Source organism: Herpailurus yagouaroundi, unplaced genomic scaffold (genome assembly GCF_014898765.1).
Source record: "Herpailurus yagouaroundi ecotype Mexico unplaced genomic scaffold, PumYag 184, whole genome shotgun sequence".
Taxonomy (NCBI): domain Eukaryota; kingdom Metazoa; phylum Chordata; class Mammalia; order Carnivora; family Felidae; genus Herpailurus; species Herpailurus yagouaroundi.
In genome coordinates, this window is record NW_024412415.1 from 1,579,901 (window position 1) to 1,603,591 (window position 23,691).

Consider the following 23,691-nt stretch of genomic DNA (forward strand, 5'->3'; position numbering starts at 1 on the left):
TGTGTGTGTGTGTGTGTGTGTGTGTGTGTGTGTGTGTGTGTGTGTGTATGGTAGATACACTCATATACATAAGCATTATTATGCCACAAGAAAATACCAAAGCTTGGGTAGGGGCGCCTGGGTGGCGCAGTCGGTTAAGCGTCCGACTTCAGCCAGGTAACGATCTCGCGGTCCGTGAGTTCGAGCCCCGCGTCAGGCTCTGGGCTGATGGCTCAGAGCCTGGAGCCTGTTTCCGATTCTGTGTCTCCCTCTCTCTCTGCCCCTCCCCCGTTCATGCTCTGTCTCTCTCTGTCCCAAAAATAAATAAACGTTGAAAAAAAAAAAAATACCAAAGCTTGGGTTGAATTTTTTTTAAGTTAGAAAATTTCTTTTTTTTTTTTTAATGTTTATTTATTTATTTGGAGAGAGAAAGAAAGAGAACATGAGCAGGGAAGTCAGGGGGAAAGAGGGAGAGAGAGAGAGACAGAATCCCAAGCAGGCTCCATGCTGTCAGCACAGAGCCCGATGCAGGGCTCAATCCCATGAACTGTGAGATCATGACCTGAGCCAAGATCAAGAGGCAGATGCTTAACTGACTGAGCCACTCAGGTGCCCCTAAAAGTTAGCAAATTCTTTAAGTGTCTTGCCAGTACTACTCTTAAGTCCAATTATTTATTTAATGGGTCTTTTATTTTTATAACATTTGTTGGTACCTTTCTACAACTAATGTGTTTGATTTCTCAAGTACATTTGTATTTCAAACTTCAGATCCATGGTAACTGTTGAAACGAAGACACAGTCACATCTAAGATTTGACGAATCATTCTACCTTGCAAAAATAAGCACAAAAAAGAACATTCTTCACTTATCTGTATATTATGGTTTTAATTTAAGGCTCAGAGTTTCTAATCACTTTTTTAAAAAATGGCTTGAGATATAATCACATTTTCTATAATTCATCCACTTAAAATGTACTATATAATGATTTTTGGTGTATTCACAGCAGACCATCACCACAAACAATTTTAGAAAATTTCATTACCCCAAAAAAACCTCATACCCTTTAGCTATCACCTCCTCAGTCTCCCCCCTAGCCATAGGCAACCATCATCTACTTTTGGTCTCTCTAGATTTGCTTATTCACGACACTTCATATAAGTGGAATTATACAATTTGTAGTTCTTTGTGATTTGCTTCCTTCACTCAGCATAATGCTCTCTCAATGGCTTTTGAGCCATAAACACTGTGCATGTACAGACACGAAAAAGCACTGGCATATGTGAATCCATGTGTGTGTCTGCATTATTTCTGTGTCAACGAGATAACCCAGGTACCATGTATATGAGACCTGTAGTTTCACTCCTAATACCCAGTTGCCCAGTCAAGTTTTTTGAGTACTCAGGATACAGATTATTTTTTCCTTTGGATGAATACAGTCACTAAGAGGCGTGATTTGGACGTAATAAATACATCAGTTGAATTTCCAAATCAAGGGTAATGAATAAAAACACCTTTGACTACATATAGGTTGTCCACACCAGAGTCATTAATGTACATTGGTTTGATTCAAGCCCAGAAATTTGACTTTAGGGGCTGTTTAGCAGAATGTGCCTGGCACTCCCCTACAGAATATAATCTATGTAGGTCTCTTCTAGAACAGATTTTCTATTCCCCCTACCCAGGATTTCCTCTAATGCTACTTATCACTCACCTGCTAAGCCTTCAGATGCCCCCCGTATTTAGCATCGGAGCTCAGGAACTTGCAATAGGCACTTTTCATTTTAAGCTTTTATCATTTGTGTTTGACTTAAGTCAACCTGAAGCCTTCCTTCATGTAGTCTTTTTTTGTAAGAAGTTTTTTAAAATAGTATACTCTCTATTGTGCCTACTTTTAATAATCAAAGTTGAAAAATTCTTAATTTTTTACTAATTTTATGTATAATTTTCCCCTTCCATAGAAATCCCCAAAAGCTGTTTTTATTTTACCATTTTAATGCATTGGATTTAATGTAATTCCCTAGCCATTTCAGTTCAAGGCCAATACCATGAAAAAGAAGTGTGTAGGTTTATTGTGCTAATATTGTGATTTTGATTTCTGATTTTTTTTTCTTTTTTTCTTTTTTTTTTTTTTTTTACTTTCTTTTGATAAAAGTGTGTTTGGGGGTAGAAAACTGAAAGTTCTGTGTGTGTGCGTGTGTGTGCGTGTGTGTGTATTTCATGTGGAAAACACTAGGAAGGACACTATACTGTGCTGGTATTGCTAAAAAGAGATACCAGAGTACAGTTATGTTAATACGGGAGGAAATAATTCACACTGTTTACAAGCAGTGCTAATTCCTAGAAACAATAATTACTATGTGCCCTACCCATTGTTGTTGGTGACCCATTCACTACAATGTCCGAGGGCATAGATTTTAGTCTGGGTTTTTCACTAATACATCCTCAGTACCAAATATAACTTGTGCATTTAGTTGACACACAAGGGGATATTTGGTGAACTGATGTATTTGTTGAATGAATTCCTTTGGGATAAACTCCTTAACCCAGCATTCTATGCCCTTTATATCTGACTCTGATTTATATCTCTTAGGTAAACCCTATTGATAAAAGATTTGCTCTGGTCACAGTTCTGAATGTTGCTGCAACAATCCTCTATAATGGTCCTTGGAGCTTGGGACTTTTGGAAAGGATGGGGAATTTGTAAAACTGAGAGGGAAGTAAAACTGGCACAGAGCCATGCAGGGGGTGGAGTAGGAATTAGGTAAGCAGAGAATAGAGCCTTCCAGACTGAAAAAGCAGAGTCTGGATAAATCTCTCCTTTCCTCTAAAAATGTATGGTGACTCCTCTAAGCCCGTAGATCCTTCAACTCAGACAAAGAAACATGTTCTATGTTCTCCTAAAAAATGCCCATGGACGTTTGAGCAATTAGACATGTCTTAGGCTTTGATGAATTAATTATATGTAGGCCTTGCCTCTGCAGTCTTGCAGCCTACCCATGCTTTTTAAAATGGTCCAACAGACCCACTGGTGTCTGGGTGGCTCAATTGGTTAAGCCTCCGACTTCAGCTCAGGTTATGACCTCATGGTTCATGAGTTCAAGCCCCACATTGCGCTCTCTGCTCTCAGCACAGAGTCTATTTCAAATCCTCTCTCTTTGCCTCTCCCCCATTCATTCTCTGTCTCAAAAATAAAAATAAACATTAAAAAAATTTTTTTAATAAATAAATAAATAAATAAAATGGCTCAACAAACTTTATTCCTTGTTCTTATGGGGCAAAAACAAAACAAAACAACAAAAAACAAGACAACCACCTTTGACCTTAGCAGTCTAATATCTGAAATCTTAAAACATTCAAGGCCATATCCTTCACTGAAATGCTTCACAAGCACTCATCTTTTAAATGAGTTAAAATAACTCTGTCCATTCAGTGTCCATTATTCCCTTATGTTTTGCTTTTCAATATTTAATCTGTCTCTCATGACCATCACTTACTATCTAACTTCAGGAATCAATATATTTTTAATTCGGCCCCAAATTTAATAGATAACAAGAAAGAGAATGTAGGGTGACTTAGGCTTTAAACATTGGAAACGCTGGCTCGGCCTGTGGCTGAGGCAACCTTGGTGGTCTGGCGATATTGTATACGCGCCCTCTGGTTGGACAATAAGCGACATTTGTGGATTTGTCAGTGACCTCTCCCCTTTGTGCACTGCCGGTCTCCGGTGTCATCATTAATTAATCTTCAGGTCTCCCATTTGTCTGCTGGAAAGCATCTCAGATAAGCCAAGTTAATAAGTGGGAGTGGGCGAGCTGCCTGGTCACTGGAACGTGCAACTGTGTGGGGACGGTCTGTGAGCTGGTCAGAGAGCACCCTTCTGCTCTGATCACGGAAAGAAGTTTGGTTCTAACAGGTCACGTGGGAAGCTGGGCCGGTTGAGGTGCAGGGAGGACCTCCGAGCCCAGCCAGGGACCTGCTCCTGTGCGCTCTGGCTTCAGTTTCTGATTTCAGAACCTTGAGGCCCAGAGGCCTAGGGCTCTTGCTTCATACTTGCTTCATCTTTCTCAGGAGCTTCTTCAGGGAATTCTAACAGTGGGTGGTAGAACTTCAGCAGAGGAACAAAAATTATCATCCTTGTGTTCCTAACAGAGAGCATGTTTCTGTAAATCTGGTGCGTAGCATTTGTAGTCACTGATTCTCGGCCGTGACTCTCTTACCATTCTGGATGGGGCATGTTTCCCAACCAATTTTACTAAATCATAAAAATAAATAGTGTTTGTGAGGCCACTTGCCAGTGCCAGGCATTCTGCAAACCATCTTATATGCATCATCTCGCTTAATTCTCATATCATGTCTGGGAGGGGGTCCCTGCTGTGCAGATGAGAGAAACAAGGCACAGCCCCCTGCCGAGCCCATGAAGGACTTGATCCAAGCACAAGCCCTTCACTATACCACTATATGGCCTCAAAATCTGAGCTGTTCCCTAGACCCCGTGAGCTCTATCACCACAGCCAGGACAAAGGAAGAGCCACAATGATCAATCTTTTTAATTCAGGCAGAAGTAGCGATTTTGCTTTTGTTATTGAAAAAACAAGCTGTGCCTTTGGCTTTACTCTGGCTAGGGAGCAGTAACCTTGAAGAAATTATTGTCATGGCTTTAATTATGTCCTATTACTGAAGTACAGACATACCTTACCATATATTATCTGTGTTTATGAAAAATAGTTCTCTATAAGTGGAATTGTTGGAATTTGGACATAATAGAGGGCTAAAGAATTTAAATTCTCCCAATTTATATTGTAAGAAATTCTACCTCTCTTTTAAATATGGCTACCCGTGCTCTCAAAATCATAGCTGGATGTCATCAGGAAAGTTTACGTGGCCATGAAAGTTCATTGAAAAATGTCGATTCTTGAAAGCAGACACCTTCCAAAGTGTTTCTGACCAATCTCCTGCTTGTAGGTCTACCCTCAGAACTAATCTGGAGGTACCATAAGACAGGTTACCTTGCTTATGTCTTATGCCATAAGGGAGTGGATGTTTGGGGGTGGGGAGAGTCTTTAGATGACACTGAGCCCTTTCAAATCAGCATGGGACAATCACAGTGTTTGCAGAGTGGAGACTGGGACCCTCGGTGCCAGAAAGAAAGGACAGAAGGAAAAGATGAGGAGGTCATGCTGTACTCCTGGAAAGCCCACTCTGAGTCTGGGTCAGCATTGCTGATGTTTTTTTTTTAATCTTCCTTCACATGAGAATGTAGTTAAGGGGCACCTGGGTGGCTCAGTCGGTTGAGCATCCAACTCTTGATCTCTGCTCAGTTCATGATTTCACTGTTTGTGAGATCGAACCCCATGTCGGGCTCTGCACTGACAGCATGGACCCTGCTTGGGATTCTCTCTCTCCCCCTCTCTCTGCCCGTTCCCTGCTTGCGTGCACTTGCGGGCACATGCACTCTCTATCTCTCTCCAAAAAAAAATAGAATGTAGTTAGGATGAGGAAATCATACACTTTGGCCACATCTGCATAGAACTCTCTGGAGAAGTTCTGGGACAAGTAAATGGGACTTCCATGATGACTTCATAAGTATTAATATAAGTACACAAATAAATATAATGAATGGTAAAACATAAATACAGAAGGTATTAGAGATACTTGAAGGATGTAAGAACTTTGGATTGGAAAGGGCTTTATGCTGGTGGCAGCATGTCAGAGAGACATTTTAGGACGAGTGGGACTTTGTCTATTGCAGTTATAAGTATGTATGACACTCCAGAAGAACGGATGGAGAACCACATGAATGTAGAGGTGGAACTGAGAATGTTGGCTGATAGGATTTGGAAGCACTGCAGAATTTTGGTTTGGTTGGTCAAATGTATGTGGAAATAGACCTGAAGGGTGCAGATGGTACCATGATGGAGAAGGCCCAGAGTTGGAATTTAAATAGCAGTGAGCACCCATCCATGGTTTTCTCTTGTCTTACATCTTTTCCTCTTCGTTTTGAGTGGACGAGTTTGCCTTATAATTCACACGGACCAAAGAAAACTTAACAAGCCTCAGAGTTAACCCTTGATCTTCTCTCCCTTAAAACAGAACAATAGAAAGATCATAACTTTCCACTATTCCCCATCTCAGCAAATAGTAGTCTTTACCACTGTGATGGTGAACTGTGGGTTAGTGGGGTTTCCATATGACCAAATCAGAACTGTCTAATTAGAGGGGATGTGATTATCCAAAAAGCTATCTATTATAAGTGAAAGATTGTAGATTATAAATTATAAATCCATTTATAATTTCTATCTGAAGTATGTCACATGTAAAACAATTTCACATACATTAGTGGAATATTAATGGGAAGGGTGGGTGAATGAGAAGCATGAAAAGAGAGGGTCAGTCCTCCCTGACCTGGGCTTGCTTCTCATGCTGGGATGTGGGGGGGTTCCAGGCAATTTGGTTGCTTGGGAATTTCTGCAAAACCTATTTCAAGCTCTACTTTTGGAGCACAAATCTGAAGAGGATAAGGGCCTTTAATTCCCTGGGAATTCAGTAGTTCTTGCCTGTCTTTTTTTTTTTTTTTTTTTTTTTTTTTTTTTTTTTTTTTTTTTTTTTTGAGAGACCAAAAGCGCAATACTTTACCTGTCCCAAGTCAGGTTTTTCTGCATCTCTAAAAGGAAAGTTGAAGGTGGTGCATTTCTTTGTTGCTGAAGAAAGGTGTGGAGTAAGATGACTATTTTTATTTGTTTGTGTTGCTTCTGGTTTTGTTTTCATTTTTTTTTTTTTTTGCCCTGGAATTTGCTTAAACAGTGATTGATAAGGATTTTGCACACTTAATACCAAAGAGCATAGCACAGAGCATAAGCTCAGCAAGTACATGTTCTTCAAGAAACCTAATTCCCAACTTTTCTTCACAGCAAGTGAGAAACAGATGATGGTGGTGTGCAGGGAGTCACCGAAGGAGTATCTCCAGCCTTTCAAGGACAAACTAGAAGAGTTCTTCCAGAAAGGTAGGGAACTGCATCAGCTACACATCCATGAATCTCTGAAACATCTGCCATTCCCTGGACCTTTCTCTGAGGCCCACGGCCCGTCGCATCCCTGCTGACCACTAGCAGCTCCAGTGACTGGAGCCAGTCCATCTTCCTTCCTCCCTCTATCTACTCAGTGTAAATAGAATTGTTCTGCTACTTTTTTTTCCAGTGTTTATTATTTGAGAGAGAGAGAGAGAGAGAGAGAGAGAGAGAGAGAGAGAGAGAGCAAGCAGGGGAGGGGCAGAGAGAGAGGGAGACACAGAATCGGAAGCAGGCTCCAGGCTCTGAGCTGCCAGCACAGAGCCTGACGCAGGGCTCGAACTCACTAACTGCGAGATCATGACCTGAGCCGAAGTCGGCCACTTAACCAACTGAGCCACCCAGATGCCCCTGTTCTGCTACTTTTATATCACCTTCCAAACCCTTTTTAATATGTTAAATCCTGTAATGTTACTCCTGTTCTTGTAAACTTCTTGAGGGAAGACGTTTTCTTTGTCTCTTCATGGAGCCCAAGGGAATCCTCAGTACATGTTACCTGCTGAATGACATACAGTCAAGGCTTATGTAGTCATGCCTTTCACATTTGCAGTCAGCCTGAACAAGCAGCTGGTGATTATCTCCCTAGGTTTATCAGTATAGCATCTTAAAAACTTGTGTTGTATTTTTTTAATGTCTTTTTTTGAGAGAGAGAGAGGAAGAGAGAACACACATGTGCAAGTGAGTGTGGTTGGGGGGAGGGCAGAGAGAGAAAGAGAGAGAGAGAGAATCCCAAGCAGGCTCCACATTGTCACTGCAGAGCCCGACGCAGGGCTTGATCCCCAGACTGTGAGATAATGACCTGAGCCAAAATCAAAAGTCAGACACTATACTGACTGAGCCACCCATGTGCCCCTTTTGTTGTATTTTTATTCCTTTTCAGAACGGAAAATTGGGGCCAAATGAATGTCACACGTGAAGTCACTTGGCCCACATCAACCTTTTGGGATTAGTAGATCGAAGTCATAGGCATGAGACTACTTATTTAGTGCATTTATGCACTTATTTAGAAATCTTACTAAGTTATGTTCCTTCCTCCGTGATTTTGGCAGGGGTAGAGAACTTTGGTTGATCTCTATTAGTGAATGTAGAAGTTTAATGCCTTGTGGATATTTCCTATTCAATTTTTTTTCAAATCCAGCTTATGATGTGAATCATAATATAAGTGTGGGGCACAAACTTGCAGTTATGAAGCAAGTTAAGTCATGGGAATGTATTGTACAGTATGGGGACTATAGTTAATAATACTGTATTGTATATTTTAAAGTTGCTAAGAGAGTAGATCTTAAAAGTTCTCATCAGAAGAAGAAGAGTGTTGTAACTATGTATGGTGATGGATATTAACTAGACGTATTGTGATGATCCTTTTGCAGTATATACATAAATGATTGTGTTGTACCTCTGAAACTAATATGTTATGTGTCAATTATATCAGTAAAAAAGCATGGGGTAGTTAGAGGGAGCTTTTGTCTTTGCTAGAAAGTCAGAGGAAATACATGCAGGAAGCTCTGGGGATGTATCAACATGCTCTTTCTAGTTGTTAATAAGGCCCCGTGATACCACACCGTCAACAAAAGACCATTTAAGCAGGGTGAATCCAGAAAGTATGGCCAAACCACCTTGGGAATTGGCAGGAAAATTCTCAGTCCATGAGTCAGAGAAACTCCGTTCCAGCTGTTCCTTTGGTGCAGAGATCATTGTTCCCTCCTCCTTGGTGAGGGCTTGTTTGTGTCGAAGCAGAAGTCAGGAGTTGTCTCTTGGCCACTGCTGAACCTCTTATATGATGGAAGTGATATTATCAGACAAAGTACCATCTTAAGAGCAAAGAGTGATACCACCCCTTATGTGTTATGTGACTAAAATTAGGTGTATTTTATATGTGAGTTATCACAGTAGATACATTGCTTTAGTATTATGCCATATAAATATAACCTAAATGGCCTGAAGAAAAAGCATGAAGGGTTTCCTTTTTGCTGACCCCCAATTAATAACTTCTGCTTTTGAAATATGTAGAATTAACTTGAAATGAGGCTCATATGTTGTTAGATTCTGTTTTTATTTTTAATTGTTATTCTAAATCTGGAAAATTCTGCAGTGTGTATATTTAGGTATTATCAGCCTATATGTTACAATGGCTTTATACTACTTTCTCTTGGAACTAGCTAGCATCTTAAAACTTATATCGTGAATTCTATTTTTTGTTGTTGGAAAAATAGAGAATACAAGTAGATTTAGAGCCTTGAAAATCTTTAGTGCCTTAGAAAGGGAATTTGCAAATCACTGTCTGGAGGTGTATGTTAGCCTCTTCTCTGTTAAGTTTCTTCTGGTCTGTTCTGAAAGAGGAAATTGAGTTGAGGCAAACTGAACCTTATGTCAGTGAGGCAAGAGTGTGGCAACAGTAAGATGTTCTAGAAAAACTCTAGAGCAACCCTGGCTGCACACTAGAATCACCTGGGAGAGATTTGTAGACATTCCGATACCCAGGCCAAACTCCAAACCTACCATCAGCATCTCTGGGGGTGGGCCCAGGCATTAGCATTATTGATTTACTCCCCAGATGATGCCAGTGTGTAGCCCAGGTTGAGAAACTCCATTGTCCAGCTTAGGTCACCCTTCACACCACACCATTCCGTGTGTCTTCAACGATGTTTATTCAGTCAGGGGCACCTGGCTGCCTCAGTCGGTGAAGCACGACTCCTACTCTGAATGTTGTGAGTTCAAGCCCCACCTTGGGCATCGAGCCTACTTAAAACAAAACAAAACAAAACAAAACAAAACAAAACAAAACAAAACGTGTTTATTCAGGAGCCTGCTGTACATCACTCACTCCTTGTTCCTCTCTCAGGGACTGTCTTACTGGGAAAAGATCTGCCTCTGAATAAAGGTGTCAGTGCCCCTTGAACCAACATAGTGAAAGGAAGATGGGAAGGACATTAGGAATAACCTCAAATCACATTTAAAACAAAAACAGCTAACACAAAGCACAAAGAGAATTTAAAGGAAAGCTGTCGTTTATATAGAATTTTAAAATATAAAAATAAAATGTAATATTGTAGGAACCTTAAACATTCCCAATATTGTGTGGTGAAAAGAGCCCCTGTTGAAATAGCCTGTTACTGTTATGACGTAGCTGAGTTGGTCAAACATCAGTCTAGAATTGTACTGTCCAATATAAATGGCAGGCACCAGCCACATGAAGCTGTTGGGCAATTGCAATGTGGCTGATCCAATTTGAGATGTGCTCCAAGTGTACAAGAGCAGATTTTGACGACTTACTATAAGAAAACACAAAATATTTCATTTCTGATATTTTTATATTGATTACATGGTAAAATAATATTTTGAATATATTGGGTTAAAAATAAGATATTATTAACATTAATTTGCCTGTTTCTTTTCATTTTTAAGCATGGCTACTAGAAAACTGAAAATGATATCTGTGGTTCACAATATATTTCCATGGGCCAGCACTAGTCTAGACACAAGGCCCTTAGCCTTTCTCATTTCATTCCTTCACTCCCCTTTTCAAGTTCTTGCTCTGCTTGAAGCCTGGGTTCCTGGAATGCAGTTTCAGGAGCAAGCCCCTCCCCACTTTTGCTCTGGTCCTGGCCATTGTTTGGCTCAGGTGGGGGCGGATGCTTAACTGAAGGATATGGCAGCCTGCCAGTTCATCAGGCTGTTCCTCTGTGGTTCAGCAGGCGGGGCTCTGCCATGTTGCAGAATATACAAGTGGAATATCTCTTGGCTACCATGGGGTTCTAAATAGTAGTAACTTTTTTATGTAGATGTTTCAGTGATTGGTAGAAAACGTGGGGTTTTCCTTCCACCATAAACATGCAGTATTTATCCTGGGTAACCGAATTTTTATGACAGTTATACATCTTTAAGTGTACTATCTCATGTAATTCGCCATTCATTGTAAGAAACACCATTATTACAAGTACTACTAAGAATGAAAAATTGTTGACAGTTAAACCACGATGTGTCATAGATTATAAGATGTGCCCTGAAAGCATGTGCTAAAATATGAAAATTCCATCAAGTTTGAAGTTGACGTAATATGGTACTATAATTAGGCAAACAGACTCAGAGAGGAGCAAGGTCTAACACTTCCAGGTAACTCAGGGGAGGGTTTCAACAAAGATGTTTTTGTTTGGGGGGGTGGTGGGGAGGCAAAGATAGTGATAATGATGGTAACAACAGTGGATGATAGTTAGCCTTTGCAGTGTGCCAGACACTCTGGGGAAAGAAGCTCTCCTTTCTTTTTTAGGCCTCATGACTACCCTCTGAAATGAGCACTGTTATGACTCTGTGGTACAGATGAGGAAGTAGAGGATTAGGAATTCTCAGCAGATAGGTTGTGAAGGGCATTCCAGGCAGAGGATGGAAAGACATGATATATTTGGGCAATGGCAAAAGACTTGCTGTGGTGAGATCACAGGGCACATGGGAAGAACACAAGACCAAAAAGGAGAGGAGGGTCCCAATATGACTTGCTAAACAATCTGAACTTTATCTTATAGGCAACGTGGAGCCTTTGGAAAGTGGTATGTATGGGAATGATACAGTCACACTGGGTTTGTTTTGATTTGGTGCATGGGATCCTTTTACTTTGTGCTGTCAAGAAATACATTATAAGCAAGAGCAACATGAAGAAGAGTTGGAGTAGTAAAAGATAGGGAAGTACTCTATCAAGTTATTCCACAATAGGCCAGGCAAATGACGGTAAGAGCAAAAGCAACCACAGAAAAATAATGAAGGAAGGGACATATTTCTAAAGCTTTTAGGAGTTATAGGACTAGATGACCCATTGGAAGTACAAAAATAAGAGAGAGAAATCATTCCCCTTTTTCTTGCTTGGATTAACTGGCTTGATACCAATAAGGAGAACCAGATTTGGGGTGGAAAACAATGCAGTACATTTTGAACACGTTCATTTGACACATGCAAGAGACACATGCCGGTGGAGATTTTGGGTTCATGAGAGAGCACTGGATGGGACGGGAGAGGGTGGAAGTTCAAGTCATAGGAATGAATGAAAAAGCCCAAAGAAAGGGTATAAGATGAGAAGTTCCTGTAGTATCAAAGTATCTAAGTCCAGGATATAATAACCACAATTGAGAAAAGATACTTCCATACTTTCATAATATCTGAGTATTTGGCAGACAAGCCAATTTTCTATTAGGAGTTTTATCACTCATAAAGTCTTAAGCAATTGAGTTCTTTATTCCTGAGAAATCACCCATGTGTGATGACTCAGTTGATTCATGGTTACACTGTTTTTTTTTATATGAGCTTCAATTCAGTTCTTATAACACTCATGATGATTTAATTTTTCTTTTGTAAATCATATCCTGTTGCCACACTCAAGTGGAGATGATGTGTTTGCCCTTGTGTCATCTTTCACTTCTCAAAATGCCCTTAAATAGTGTGACTTGACAAAATTGTGGTACTTGTTCTTAACTAATTTCATTTCCTGTGTAGAATAGAAAGTAATTTTAATGGCACCATTTTTCAGAGTTGCAATCTCCATAGTATCAAGCCTTTTCCCTTACATGGTTTTGCTTTTCCACAGTAGGCTCTTGTTGATTCCAATTTACAGCTCAGTTCAGAGTAACCTTGTGCAGGCATTATTTGAGCTCATGTTTTCCCACCCTCAGATCAAACATAGTCATAATGATATGGCCTTCAAAAATGTGATGCTCACATTAAAAGTCCCCATAAACATGGCAGGGATCCTGTAATTGAAAGAAGGCGCAGAGCAACTGATTAGATCGTAGGTATAGATCTTGTAGGTGGTCTTTGCATGCTGTTAAATTGGTCATTTGTATTTATAGCTTCAGCAGGGAGGGCTGGAACCTAACCTGGTGCTAAGACTAGCCGTCTCCCACACTTGGCCCTATCTCATTCTCCATTAGTTTCAGCTGGCATCCATGAATGGAACCAAATCAAAATGAATCTTAATGAGCTGTGCCAGTCCTACTTTATCACACTATCCTCCAAAGTTCTTTGACCAGCTGAGATTAGAGATATTCTTAATGTCAAGACACTTATCTAGTAACAAGTAAATATATACATTTACAAAAAACTAAGAAACAAATAAAACAACTCTGATTGCCCACATTGAATGCAAAAAGAATCATTTAAATAGATGATCTGGTTCTATTTACTTTCTCATCCTAACATAATGGAGCCTCAGCCTGGCCCATGATAGGTGTTAATAATTATTGTGGAATTAATGAAGGAGCAGCCTGAATCTTGTAAAGCGCCTGGAGGCTATTTTTCCCCCTCTGTGAGTTTCCTGTTTAAATTCTTTCAGAACTGGTAAATCATAGCAGAATCTGGTGAGATGCACTTTTGGTCTATAATGCACATCTGTGGTCAAACCTCCTGGGAACATCTTTCTCCCTCACAAATATGCATGTAATCCATTCTTAATAAATACTTAGATTAGATTGATAGGTCCATTACTGAACCTCAAACCATAGACTAAAATCAGGTTCTTAGGTAATCTCTTCAACCCCCAGAATATTCAAGCATCAAGCTTACAGAGAACAGAAAGAACCAGTGATCTGGACAGTGTGACCTGTGAGAAGAAATAATTCTTACATCCTCTACAGTATTGTGTTGTAGAAGGAAGAACTATGGCCAGGAGAAAGCACACTACTCAGTTGGGCCAAATCAAGTTCTTGTACACCTCACTATTCAAACAAAACAAAACAAACCAGCAAGGCTGGCTCCAAATAACATCAAATGGTCAAGAATTAAGATTGTTGTGATTTCTGGATCACCACAGTAACACAGCAGTAATCTTCAGAAAATGGAGCGACTATTTTATCAAAGGTTTTATTAAGTAGACTCTTTCCTGAAAGGGTTAGTTTGAATCAGTTTGTTTGGTTTGGTTTTGTTTTTTCCCAGAAATTTCTGCAAAGAGCACACTCCCTCCCCCCCCCCGCCCCCCCCAGTTAGCTTCTCTCTCCCTCTCTCCACTTCTTCCTCCCTCTCTTTGCTCCCTCTCCCCTCTCTTGTTCTTTCCCTCCCTACTGACCACCCCCCCCTTTATATCTTTAACTTACTTCATTTTTCTTTTCTGGCCAAACATCCAATAAGTTGTCTTTCCAATAACTCTAGTTCTCTTTTTCTTTTCCTTTATTTCCAGTGAAAATTTTGCAACAAGAGGAAAAATAACTAAATTAATTGGGGGTGTGTGTATAATACTAATATAAATTTCTGGAAAACATTGTACCCACCTACCCAGCCCCCCCCTCCCCAAAGAAAGAAAACTACAGACCAATTTCACTGTAGTTTTAAATGTTTAAATACAACAATACATTTTATGGTCAAATGGAGTTTATTTCCACAATGTAAAGATGATATGATATTGGGAAGTCTGTTAACATAATTCATCACTGTTAATCTCTCTAACAGGAAAACTCATATGGTCATCTCTTTAAAAGGCACTGGCCAAAATTCAACATCCATTCTCCATTTAAAGCTCAATAAAACATTAACATATGCTTCCTTATTATAATGAAAATTAATACGCGTCAGCCTCACATTTGCAACTCCTATCACACACAAAAGATCAGTCTACACAACATATAAGAGCTCCTAGATGTTGAGAAACAAGACCAATATTCAGTACAAAGGCCAATAATGTGAACAGTGGCCGAAACTGCTCTTCAAACATGTGAAAAGATGCTGTTCTCAAAATAAATACAAAAGAAATCCCATTGAAACTCCATTCTTTCTAAGATTGGCAAAGTTATAAAAGTTTGGTAGCAAACTCTGTTGGCAGTGCAGTGCAGTAAACCCCTGTTCTCTATTGCTTGTGAAAGTGGAAATTGTTACACTCCATATAGAGGTCTATTTAGCAGTGTCTGTGAAAGCTACATATGCACGTGTCTTTTGACTTGTCAGTTCTACTTCTCAATGCATACCCTCAGATGTTTACACATGCAAAGTGATTTATGTGCCATGCTACTTATTCAGACATTGTTTGTAGCAGCAAAAGATTGGTAACGATCTCAATGACCATCAGTAATGAAATTGTCAAATTATAGTACTTCCATATGGAAGTATGGAATACTAAGCACCTGCTTTAAAAAAAAATGAGGAAATGTATCTATTGTCATGGAAGAATCTGTAAGGTATATTTTAAGTGGAAAACAAGGGTCAGAAGAGTAGGAATATTACCATTATTAATAATAAAAATGGATACTAAACAAAAATCTCTGAGGACAAATAGGAAACTAATCTTAGGGGCTGATATTTAGCTGATTCTTACCATCTCAACCATGCAGGTAATCTGTCCTGTTTAGTGGGCACCCAGGCTATTGTGAAATATTTAAAATATTACCCCTAAAAATGACCAGACAGATTCATTGCTGTAGTGGATAGAAAAAAGATGGATGAGGTTCAGATATGGCACACAGACTCTTCATAAATCTTCTAATCAATGTGTACCTCTTCAAAACAATTAAACAACTATTTAAAAAAAAAAAAAACACTTTCTATGGTACTTTGGTACTTACATTTTTTCTTTCAAGATTGTCTCCCCTTTCAGGCTTTTCCCATTGTGGTACCAGTTGGGGTCCCTTAGCCTGCTGAACCTAGCCCTTCATGTACAATTTCCAAGGAATTAGGAATTGAATGCTCTCATTCACAGCCTCTTTCCCTCCTCTGAGGGCTGAACTGGACCACTTAGAAGGAAATTTGAGGACATTTTTTTTTGTGTTTTCCTTCTCTCATGAAAGGAGACCAGATCTATGAGCTAGTACCTTGGCTTTCTTTCCTAATGCTCTCGTGTACACACACACACACACACACACACACACACACACACACACACACTAAAGTCCCTCAAGTTCTTTCTTCTGGACTTAAACTGCCTTTACTCATTTTGCTCATGGTTCTGCCATGCTCGTGTGATAGCTCTAACTAAAATGTCCATGAGAGGCCTCTTTGCTTGAATATGTAGAGCATTTTACTTTTCCCTCACCTTTTGGTCTCTGTTTCCATAGTCTTGTTCTCCATTTCACCTGGGTCCTCTTAGCGCACCATGACTTTTGATGAACTGTTTCCTGAGCATACAGGGTGAGAGTATAGGAGCCTACATTTCAGATTACCCTGACTCAGGCCTGCAGGGGAGGACCAGTTATCATTCATTTATAATTAAGATGATTTTAAGAATCTGACCTCGTCTATGGATGTATGTATTTTAAGCCTTACCTGTAATTTTTGAAAGAGAGGTTTTGTCTGCTGTTTGTAAACAGTGTCACAGAACTACATGCAAGTGGAAGAGAGATGGTAGTGGTTTGGGTTGGAGGGAAAGGTAGGGTAAGTATTATTAACTCTTACTAGGTCTTCTCTAGAGCCCAGCTATTTAGACAGATGTGCACATGCGTGCACGCATATGCCCACCGCAACAGCTCCAAACCTATGAGACCAAGCTGCTTTGGTGGAACAGGGACTATACCTTAACAACTATACCTTTACAACTTTGAGTAAAGCTTTTAACCATGTAGGTAGTAAAGTATTACTAGTGCCCACCTCATGATGGTATTTTTGGTGTTGATGTAATCCCTTCATTTCCCTTCATCATGGCAGACTCCAAGATCCTTTAAGATTCTGGAGCTACAAGCCCCTGTTTGATGAGTAGAAACATCCCCAGGTAGAAGAAGGGCATGAAGCCAAGTGAGCCGGCCTCTTTCTAGGTATAGACCTTCTTGCCTACTTGTGAATTCCCTTTGCATATTTCATTGGCTTGTTTTGGAAAAACTAGAAATAGACTAACTTGTGTTCCCTAGAACCAGGGTTTTAGGAACTTCTGAAGTCTTATTCTTTTTTTTTAAGTCTTATTCTTGATACGAAGCCATAATCACAATATTTAATCTTCCAATCATGACTACATGTACACCTTTTGATTAAAAAGGGGTTTTTTGTTTAAATTTTCTGAATATAACAGAAAGAGCATTGTGTATGAAGTTAGAAGACCTGTGTCTGAACCCTAACTTTACCACTTAACTTTCTTGTGTGATGTTGGACAGGTTTGTCATTTTCTTTGAGTCTTTTTCTTCTTATCTGTAAAATGGGAATAGTAGTGTCTGCTGTATAGTATCATTATGAAGATTAAATAAGACAACATCATATGACTATAGAGCACCAATAAATACGTTATTTTTAGAGCATAATTATTATCCCGCCCCTGCCTTCTGTGAGAAACACCAGTTGGTTGAAAATTTCCCTCAAGTCTTCCAACTCCCTCAAGGGAGTTGGAAGGATGCTTCTTGACTTCAAAGGTTGAAGCACAGCGCTTCATTTAATCTCTGCAGTAGCTCTTTGAAGTTGATTTTGTTTTTACCAACTTTCCAGATAAGGAACCTGTGAGGATTTCAGTAACTTACTCAAGGTCAGTGTGATCTCAGTCTCAATGTTGGTACTATGCTGTCCTAATAACCCAGAAGAGCACCTATTTTATCTGTGTCCCAAGACCCTTGTGGGTAACTAGAAATTACTGTTTTCTCTCAGCATCAAAATGAGAAAAATAGGAGAGTAGCTGGCTTGCCTGCCATAGCATAACCCCCAGGGACTCCTGTTCCTGGAGTCCGGATAGAAGCCCTCCTTCTACCTTCCCTAGCAGTAACAAGAAGGGTCATCTGTGCTTTGGAAAGAATTGTGGTGACAAGTAGTTAAGTATTTTCTGGAGTCAGTATTGAGATCTGCATTCTTGCATAATAGTTGTTTTCATGATAAATTGCTTCATGTAATTGTTGGCACCACCACCACTTCCTCTTTGGATTCTTGACAACTATCGGCAAGGTTTTAATCAGTGATTGATTGCAGTTGCCATCACATGGCTTCTCTTCGAATCACTCAGTTATTGTCTTCTTTATGCTGGAAGAACTTGACACCTATACTGCCTTCTGGGAATTGTTTTGCAGAATACATATTATATAATATGTGATTTTGCAGATAATGTACAACTCTGGAAAGATCTCTTCATTCTTTCAAATAATACAGGTCTGTTTCTTCTTCTGCTGAGTCACTTTTGCTCTAAAAGAATTGTGGCAGCACTAGTAGGAGTCCAGAACTGAATGAGATAATGTGTGTGGAGCATTTAGCACAGAGCCTGGCACTCTATATTGTCAGCACCTGCTGCTACTGTTACGTTCTCATTTTATCGTATGATATCGCAAGATATCATTTTATCTCAATCTTATCAGATGGTTCCAAGAGTGGAGCTCAGAAAGTCCATCACAAAAGTGTTACTTTCTCAGTGGTGTGAATAGCTGCAGTTCTGAATTCAAATGGCAAGTAATAATTCCAGTGAAAAGTCTTAAGTACTAGAAGGAAAACCATCTTGTCCATCTCCTCTAAAAGTATGCCAAAAGCAGTGGTTTGCTACAGGATTGTATTCTTTCACCATTAGAATATTTTTAAGTCTAATTATAATTTCTGTAGTTACATCTTAATAATGGAAAGTATTTACATAATTCCATTAAAGAATGGCATGCTTTGTGGAGCTCATGTCATGGCTACCCAAATCAACAATATTACCACCTAGTGGCCACTGAGTTAAACTGCAAACATATGATCCTTGAGACCCACAAAGTCCAAGCGCCTCATCTCAGAGGCTAAAAGTGATTGGAGATGACAGTAAACACCACTAGCGTAAATGATTTTATCTTTGATAACTGTTAATTACCAGAACATTCAACTCTGTTTTATAGCATATGAGACTTTGAAAGGCTGCAAGCTGAGGCTAGAGAATGTGATCATTTTTTAATCCTTTTATTAATCTTTTGAATTGAGAAGAAATACACCTACCTTTCTCTACCAGTTTTTATATTCAAGTTTTGGTTGATTTCTACTATTTTTTCTTCTGAAAATGAAAAATTTGCATTTGAGTAGATCATAATTGTTTTCAACAGGGATAGAGAAGGTTTTTTTTTTCCACTATAGGAAATACGCGGTATCAGTTCATATCCTTTCGTAAATTTGGCAGAACTTAAGTGCTTAGCTACTTGAAGTGCCGATCCTTGATAGCACATCCTTTCTCCACTTCTGAGTCTGCAACCAGGACCTTTGTTATTTACCACTTCCCCTCTCCCCCTAGCATCTACGAACTTGTTGACATTCAAATTGTTCATTGAAAGGAACAAACCATCTGCCTACTGAGCTGTCTCACCATCCCATTTCCTTGCTGAAATAAATAAAAGATGGAATAGTCATAATAATTGTAGGGAAGTGTAATATATTCAAGTAGGTAATGTAGGAATCCACTAAAATATCTGAATTGCTATTCTTCCCAGGAAGGCACTATTCTTCCCTTAAAATCTTCCCTTCGGTTTCACGATCCTAGGATTAAGCCTAATTGCTAACATAATATATGTGCGTGATCATCTGCTTTCTTAAACTTAAGCTTCCTCTGGCATTGGTTCCCAGTTTATAGTCATGGCTGTGGCATTAATTGTAATTGGTCTGAGCTTCATGTGGGGAAACGGGTTCCAACATGTTGACAGCAATTACTGGAGCTAGATAGTCCTGGGTAAGATTCAAGGGATGGGTTTTGCATCTCTTTCAAATTATTTTCTTATTGTTTCTGTTGTAGTCTCCCAGGAGACTAGTGAAGAGAGGGCTGGCTTTAGAATTACACAAACCTGAATTCAAATCTCTTCCCTAACTATCTGACCTTGGGAAAACTTACTTCATCCAAACAAGACTGAGTTCTCGCATCTCAAAGACAGAGGTGATAACACCAGTACTATATAAGGTTACTGTGAGAATCAAATCAGGTAGCATAAATCAGCCATCTAGTACAATATCCACCATAGTCATATGCGTAAATACTTGTTCTCTGCCTTCCCTTTACCCTCTCCTTATGTTCTTTTGTGCTTTGCTGTGACTTTGATTTCTTAAGCAAAGTCAGATTTAGTTTCATCTAAGGTACTTTGTGGACCATGGGTCCTGCTTTTACCACACTAGCACAGATACAGCTGTTCAAACTGTTCATTAAATATTAAGACCTTCTTATGTCCTAGACACTGTGGTACTTGATATTGGTAGAAGGATGAGCAAGATGAGCACAACCTTGCCTCTGGAATTTATATTTGCTAGTGGAGATGATAGCCTGTTGGCATTAGGAATCTATAGGGCATATTCTGGTTATCTCTTGCTATATAACCAACTGCCTCAACACTTAGTAACTTAAATCGACAATTTATTACTATCTCCCACAGTTCTGTGGGTTGCCTAGACTGAACTGAGTGGTTCTTGTTCTGGGTTTACATGAGGTTGGAGCCAGAAGGTGACTTTGCAATCAACAGATGACTTCTTCATGCACGTGTCTGGATCATGGGCTGGGGTGAGTGGCACAGGTGGAGATTGGTTGGATCCTATGTAATGTCTGAATCCACGTAACCCCTCCACATGGCTTGGGCTTCCTCATAGCATGGTGACCTAAGGGTAGTTAGACTACTTACAGAATTGCTAGCTCTGTCCAGGGAAAATGTTGCAAGAAAAGGGAAGCAGAAACTACCAATCCTCTTAAAGTCTAGGGATAAGACATCGTGTCACTTTAGGTCGAAGAAGTTACAAGCTGGCCCAGTTTCAAGGAAATAGACCAATAGACTCCACCTGCTAGTGGAGAACAGTGCTGTATACAAAGAAGGAAAAAAGTGATGGTGGCCATCCTGGAGGCCATTATGTTTAATGGAGGCCAAGCTACCATTATGTTTAATTGATTGTTCCTAAGTTTCATGTCCTTGATGTCTAGACTCTCAACTAGTAGATCCTGGCTTTTATTTGACTTAGTCTATCAGGATTTGCAAAGCTGACCATTAGCACTTGCCCTAAGAAAAGGCATCATTATCTTCTTTAGAGGTCAAATAAATAGCAAAATATAGATGTATTTGCTCTGGTCCTCACGACTTGTTCAAGATAGATGAGGTTTCCAGGGAATGAGGTTTTGTCATTCTCCTCAATATCCCTCTAAAGAAACCTCCTTAATTTCTGTGTTACTACATGGGAAGAAGTAAACAGCCTCATAGACAGTAGCCTCACAAACCCACCTTAACATATGACTCACATGTTACATGCCTATTTTAGCACATGAAAACCATCACCATCAGCCAGGATGTATTTCCTGGAAGTCAATATAAAGTCCCATTTGCTACAATGTCTATTCCACTTTTTTTGATATTTTTCTCCTTGGAGTTGGAGCCCTAACAAATGAATCCTCTGAGAACTCAACATTTTATGCATTTGACATGTTGAAGACTCTCCTCCTTCCTTCTCCCAGGGACAAATGGCATTGAACCTACTCTCCTGGGCACTTTCCTGCAACCTTATCATCATCCTATTTTAAATATGGTTCAGTGCATTGAAAAACCATAAAGCCCAAAAGTCACTTGCTTTTCCAACACAGGCATAAGAAAGAAGAGAACGTTTGAGCTGCCATATTCTTATTGTCAGTATAAATGCTCACTTTAAGGTGTGGATTTAACTATTTTTATACCTTTCAAAGAAATAACTTATCAGAAAATGGACACAATTGGGAATGTGGGTGTCTCCTTTCCCGTACTCTTGCCCTCTTGTTCACTCTGAAGCCCAGTGGTAAATTCTGCCTGCCTTTCTAATGGATCAGGATTTGTTTTCTGGTCCCTCAGTGACCAGGTTAGTGATGCTCGCTCTGACACAGCTGAAGATTGAGTGGTACTCTCCTGCCAGAAAAGCATTTGCTGGCTTATTATAATCTTATATGAATCCATAGAGTTGAGTTTGGTCCCAGGAGGGTAAAGAATGTTTTAAAGATTCATGAAGACTCTTCTTAGCTACAGCAGACAATATGGTCAAGTGAGATGAGGATATGTCCTTTGTACTTGTATGAGTTCTTGTTGTGCTTGTCAAGGTTGTTGTAGCTGACAGTCTTATCTATATGACCTACTGAATAACAGAGAAAATACTGCACTATGCATAGATAGGCTTTAAAATTCTTTCTGATAGAGCTGGAGCTGAGGGAGTGGCTGATGGAATGTATAGATTTAAGAGTCACTTATAAATCACACTGAGAATAGGGGCGCCTGGGTGGCTCAGTTGGTTAAGCATCCAACTCCAGCTCAGGTCATGATCTCTCAGTTTGTGAGTTTGAACCCCACGCGTTGGACTCTGTGCTGACAGCTCGGAGCCTGAAGCCGGCTTCAGATTCTGTGTCTCCCTCGCTCTGTGTCCCTCCCCTGCTTGTACTCTGTCTCATTCTCTCTCAAAGATGAATAAACATTAAAAAAAAAAAAAAGTGAATACAACTGAAAATAATAGTTCTTTCAATTGCTAGTTTATCTACCAGTTCTGTTTGTGAAAATATACGTAAGAAGCCAGAATTTGGAATTTAAATTAAAGCTCTTAAGTTTTTATTACATCTTCCAGGTGGATCAATCTGAAACTCTACCTACCTTAATTTAAAATAATGGTATTGTTTCCTTGGATTTATGTAACCTCTCCTCCAGTGCTCCAGGGGCACACTACATGTACTTTGGGATTAAAATACCGTATATGTGTCTATATTTAGAGAGAGAGACAGACAGAGACAGATTTCTCAAAAATGTTAAATGGACAACATCCAAGAAGCAACTAAGGAGGAACAAGCTAGAAAAGTAGCCCAAATTGTTTCTCGCAAACTGTGATAATCCAAGCTCAACCAAGATCAATGAGCTGTCAGGAAAAAGGAAAAAAAAAATTCCAAGCAAAAATATCTAAAGTAATAGCCAAAGGGATAAAGAAAAACCACTGGCTGGATAAACTGTGATAAATGTTGTGGTTTGTTTGTTTTTAAATTTTGTTCCTATGTGTAAGTCCCTCTTTGAGCAACAGTTTCAGTGTAATACAAACCTTTTGTACTGTGTGACACTCTTGTCTGTGTGTATCTTCCAAAGAGTGGGAGGGTGGAGTGAGGAAGTCTTCTTTTCTTCTTTAAACAACTGTTTCTCATATTTCAGAATTAACCAGTTGTATGCATTCATACTTATTTCTGGGACTCCAGTTGTCCAGAATTTCAGTCCACTCATTGCTCTGCATGGGACATGCAGATCCCTTACACAGCTTCCTCCTGTGTTTGTGCCCAATTCTCACACATTCTGCCTCCCTCTTGGGTGGCTCTCCTCATCATCCCAAAACATTGCTCCACTGCCCACTGGACCGCCTCTTCCTCAGGCGGCCATCTTTGCTGTGGTGCTTGATGACATAGCCAAGCTTCTGGGATCCCTGTAACTTGCCTGCATGTGGAATCCCATGTCATCGAGGATGCCTTTCATGTACCTATTCTACATTTCAAGCAAAAAATGGTTTTAGTCACTTGCATGCAATTATCTGCAGAGATTAACTCCCTAGTAACATTTTAAACCATGCTGTTAGCTCCTTAGGAGTGTTTTTAAGGTGCTGATAGCAAATGTTCCCGTTCTTCTACTACTGATTTGGGGAAAATACTGCTATCACCAACTAGATATTCAGATAGCATCGCAGCTTCTCCTGAGGGTACGGTAATCTTAGAGGTGACCTGTCTTCAGCTCTTGCCATAAAAAAGAAACCTCATCTCCTTCTGGCTTTTCTGTGCCCTGCCTCTGACACAGCAACTCTAGATGCTCACCAAGGGCTG

The 23,691-nt window shown here is 39.7% G+C and overlaps 1 protein-coding gene across 6 annotated transcripts in view; it reads left to right on the plus strand.

Moving 5' to 3' along the window:
• The window catches only part of FMN1 (formin 1), a 435,508-nt gene that overhangs the window by 330,348 nt on the left and 81,469 nt on the right, over positions 1-23,691 (plus strand). For all 6 annotated transcript variants that reach the window (XM_040492211.1, XM_040492210.1, XM_040492209.1 and 3 more), the window contains one exon: positions 6,888-6,980. In XM_040492211.1, the coding sequence (XP_040348145.1) occupies positions 6,888-6,980 (93 nt within the window). The remainder of the gene's footprint in view (positions 1-6,887; positions 6,981-23,691) is intronic.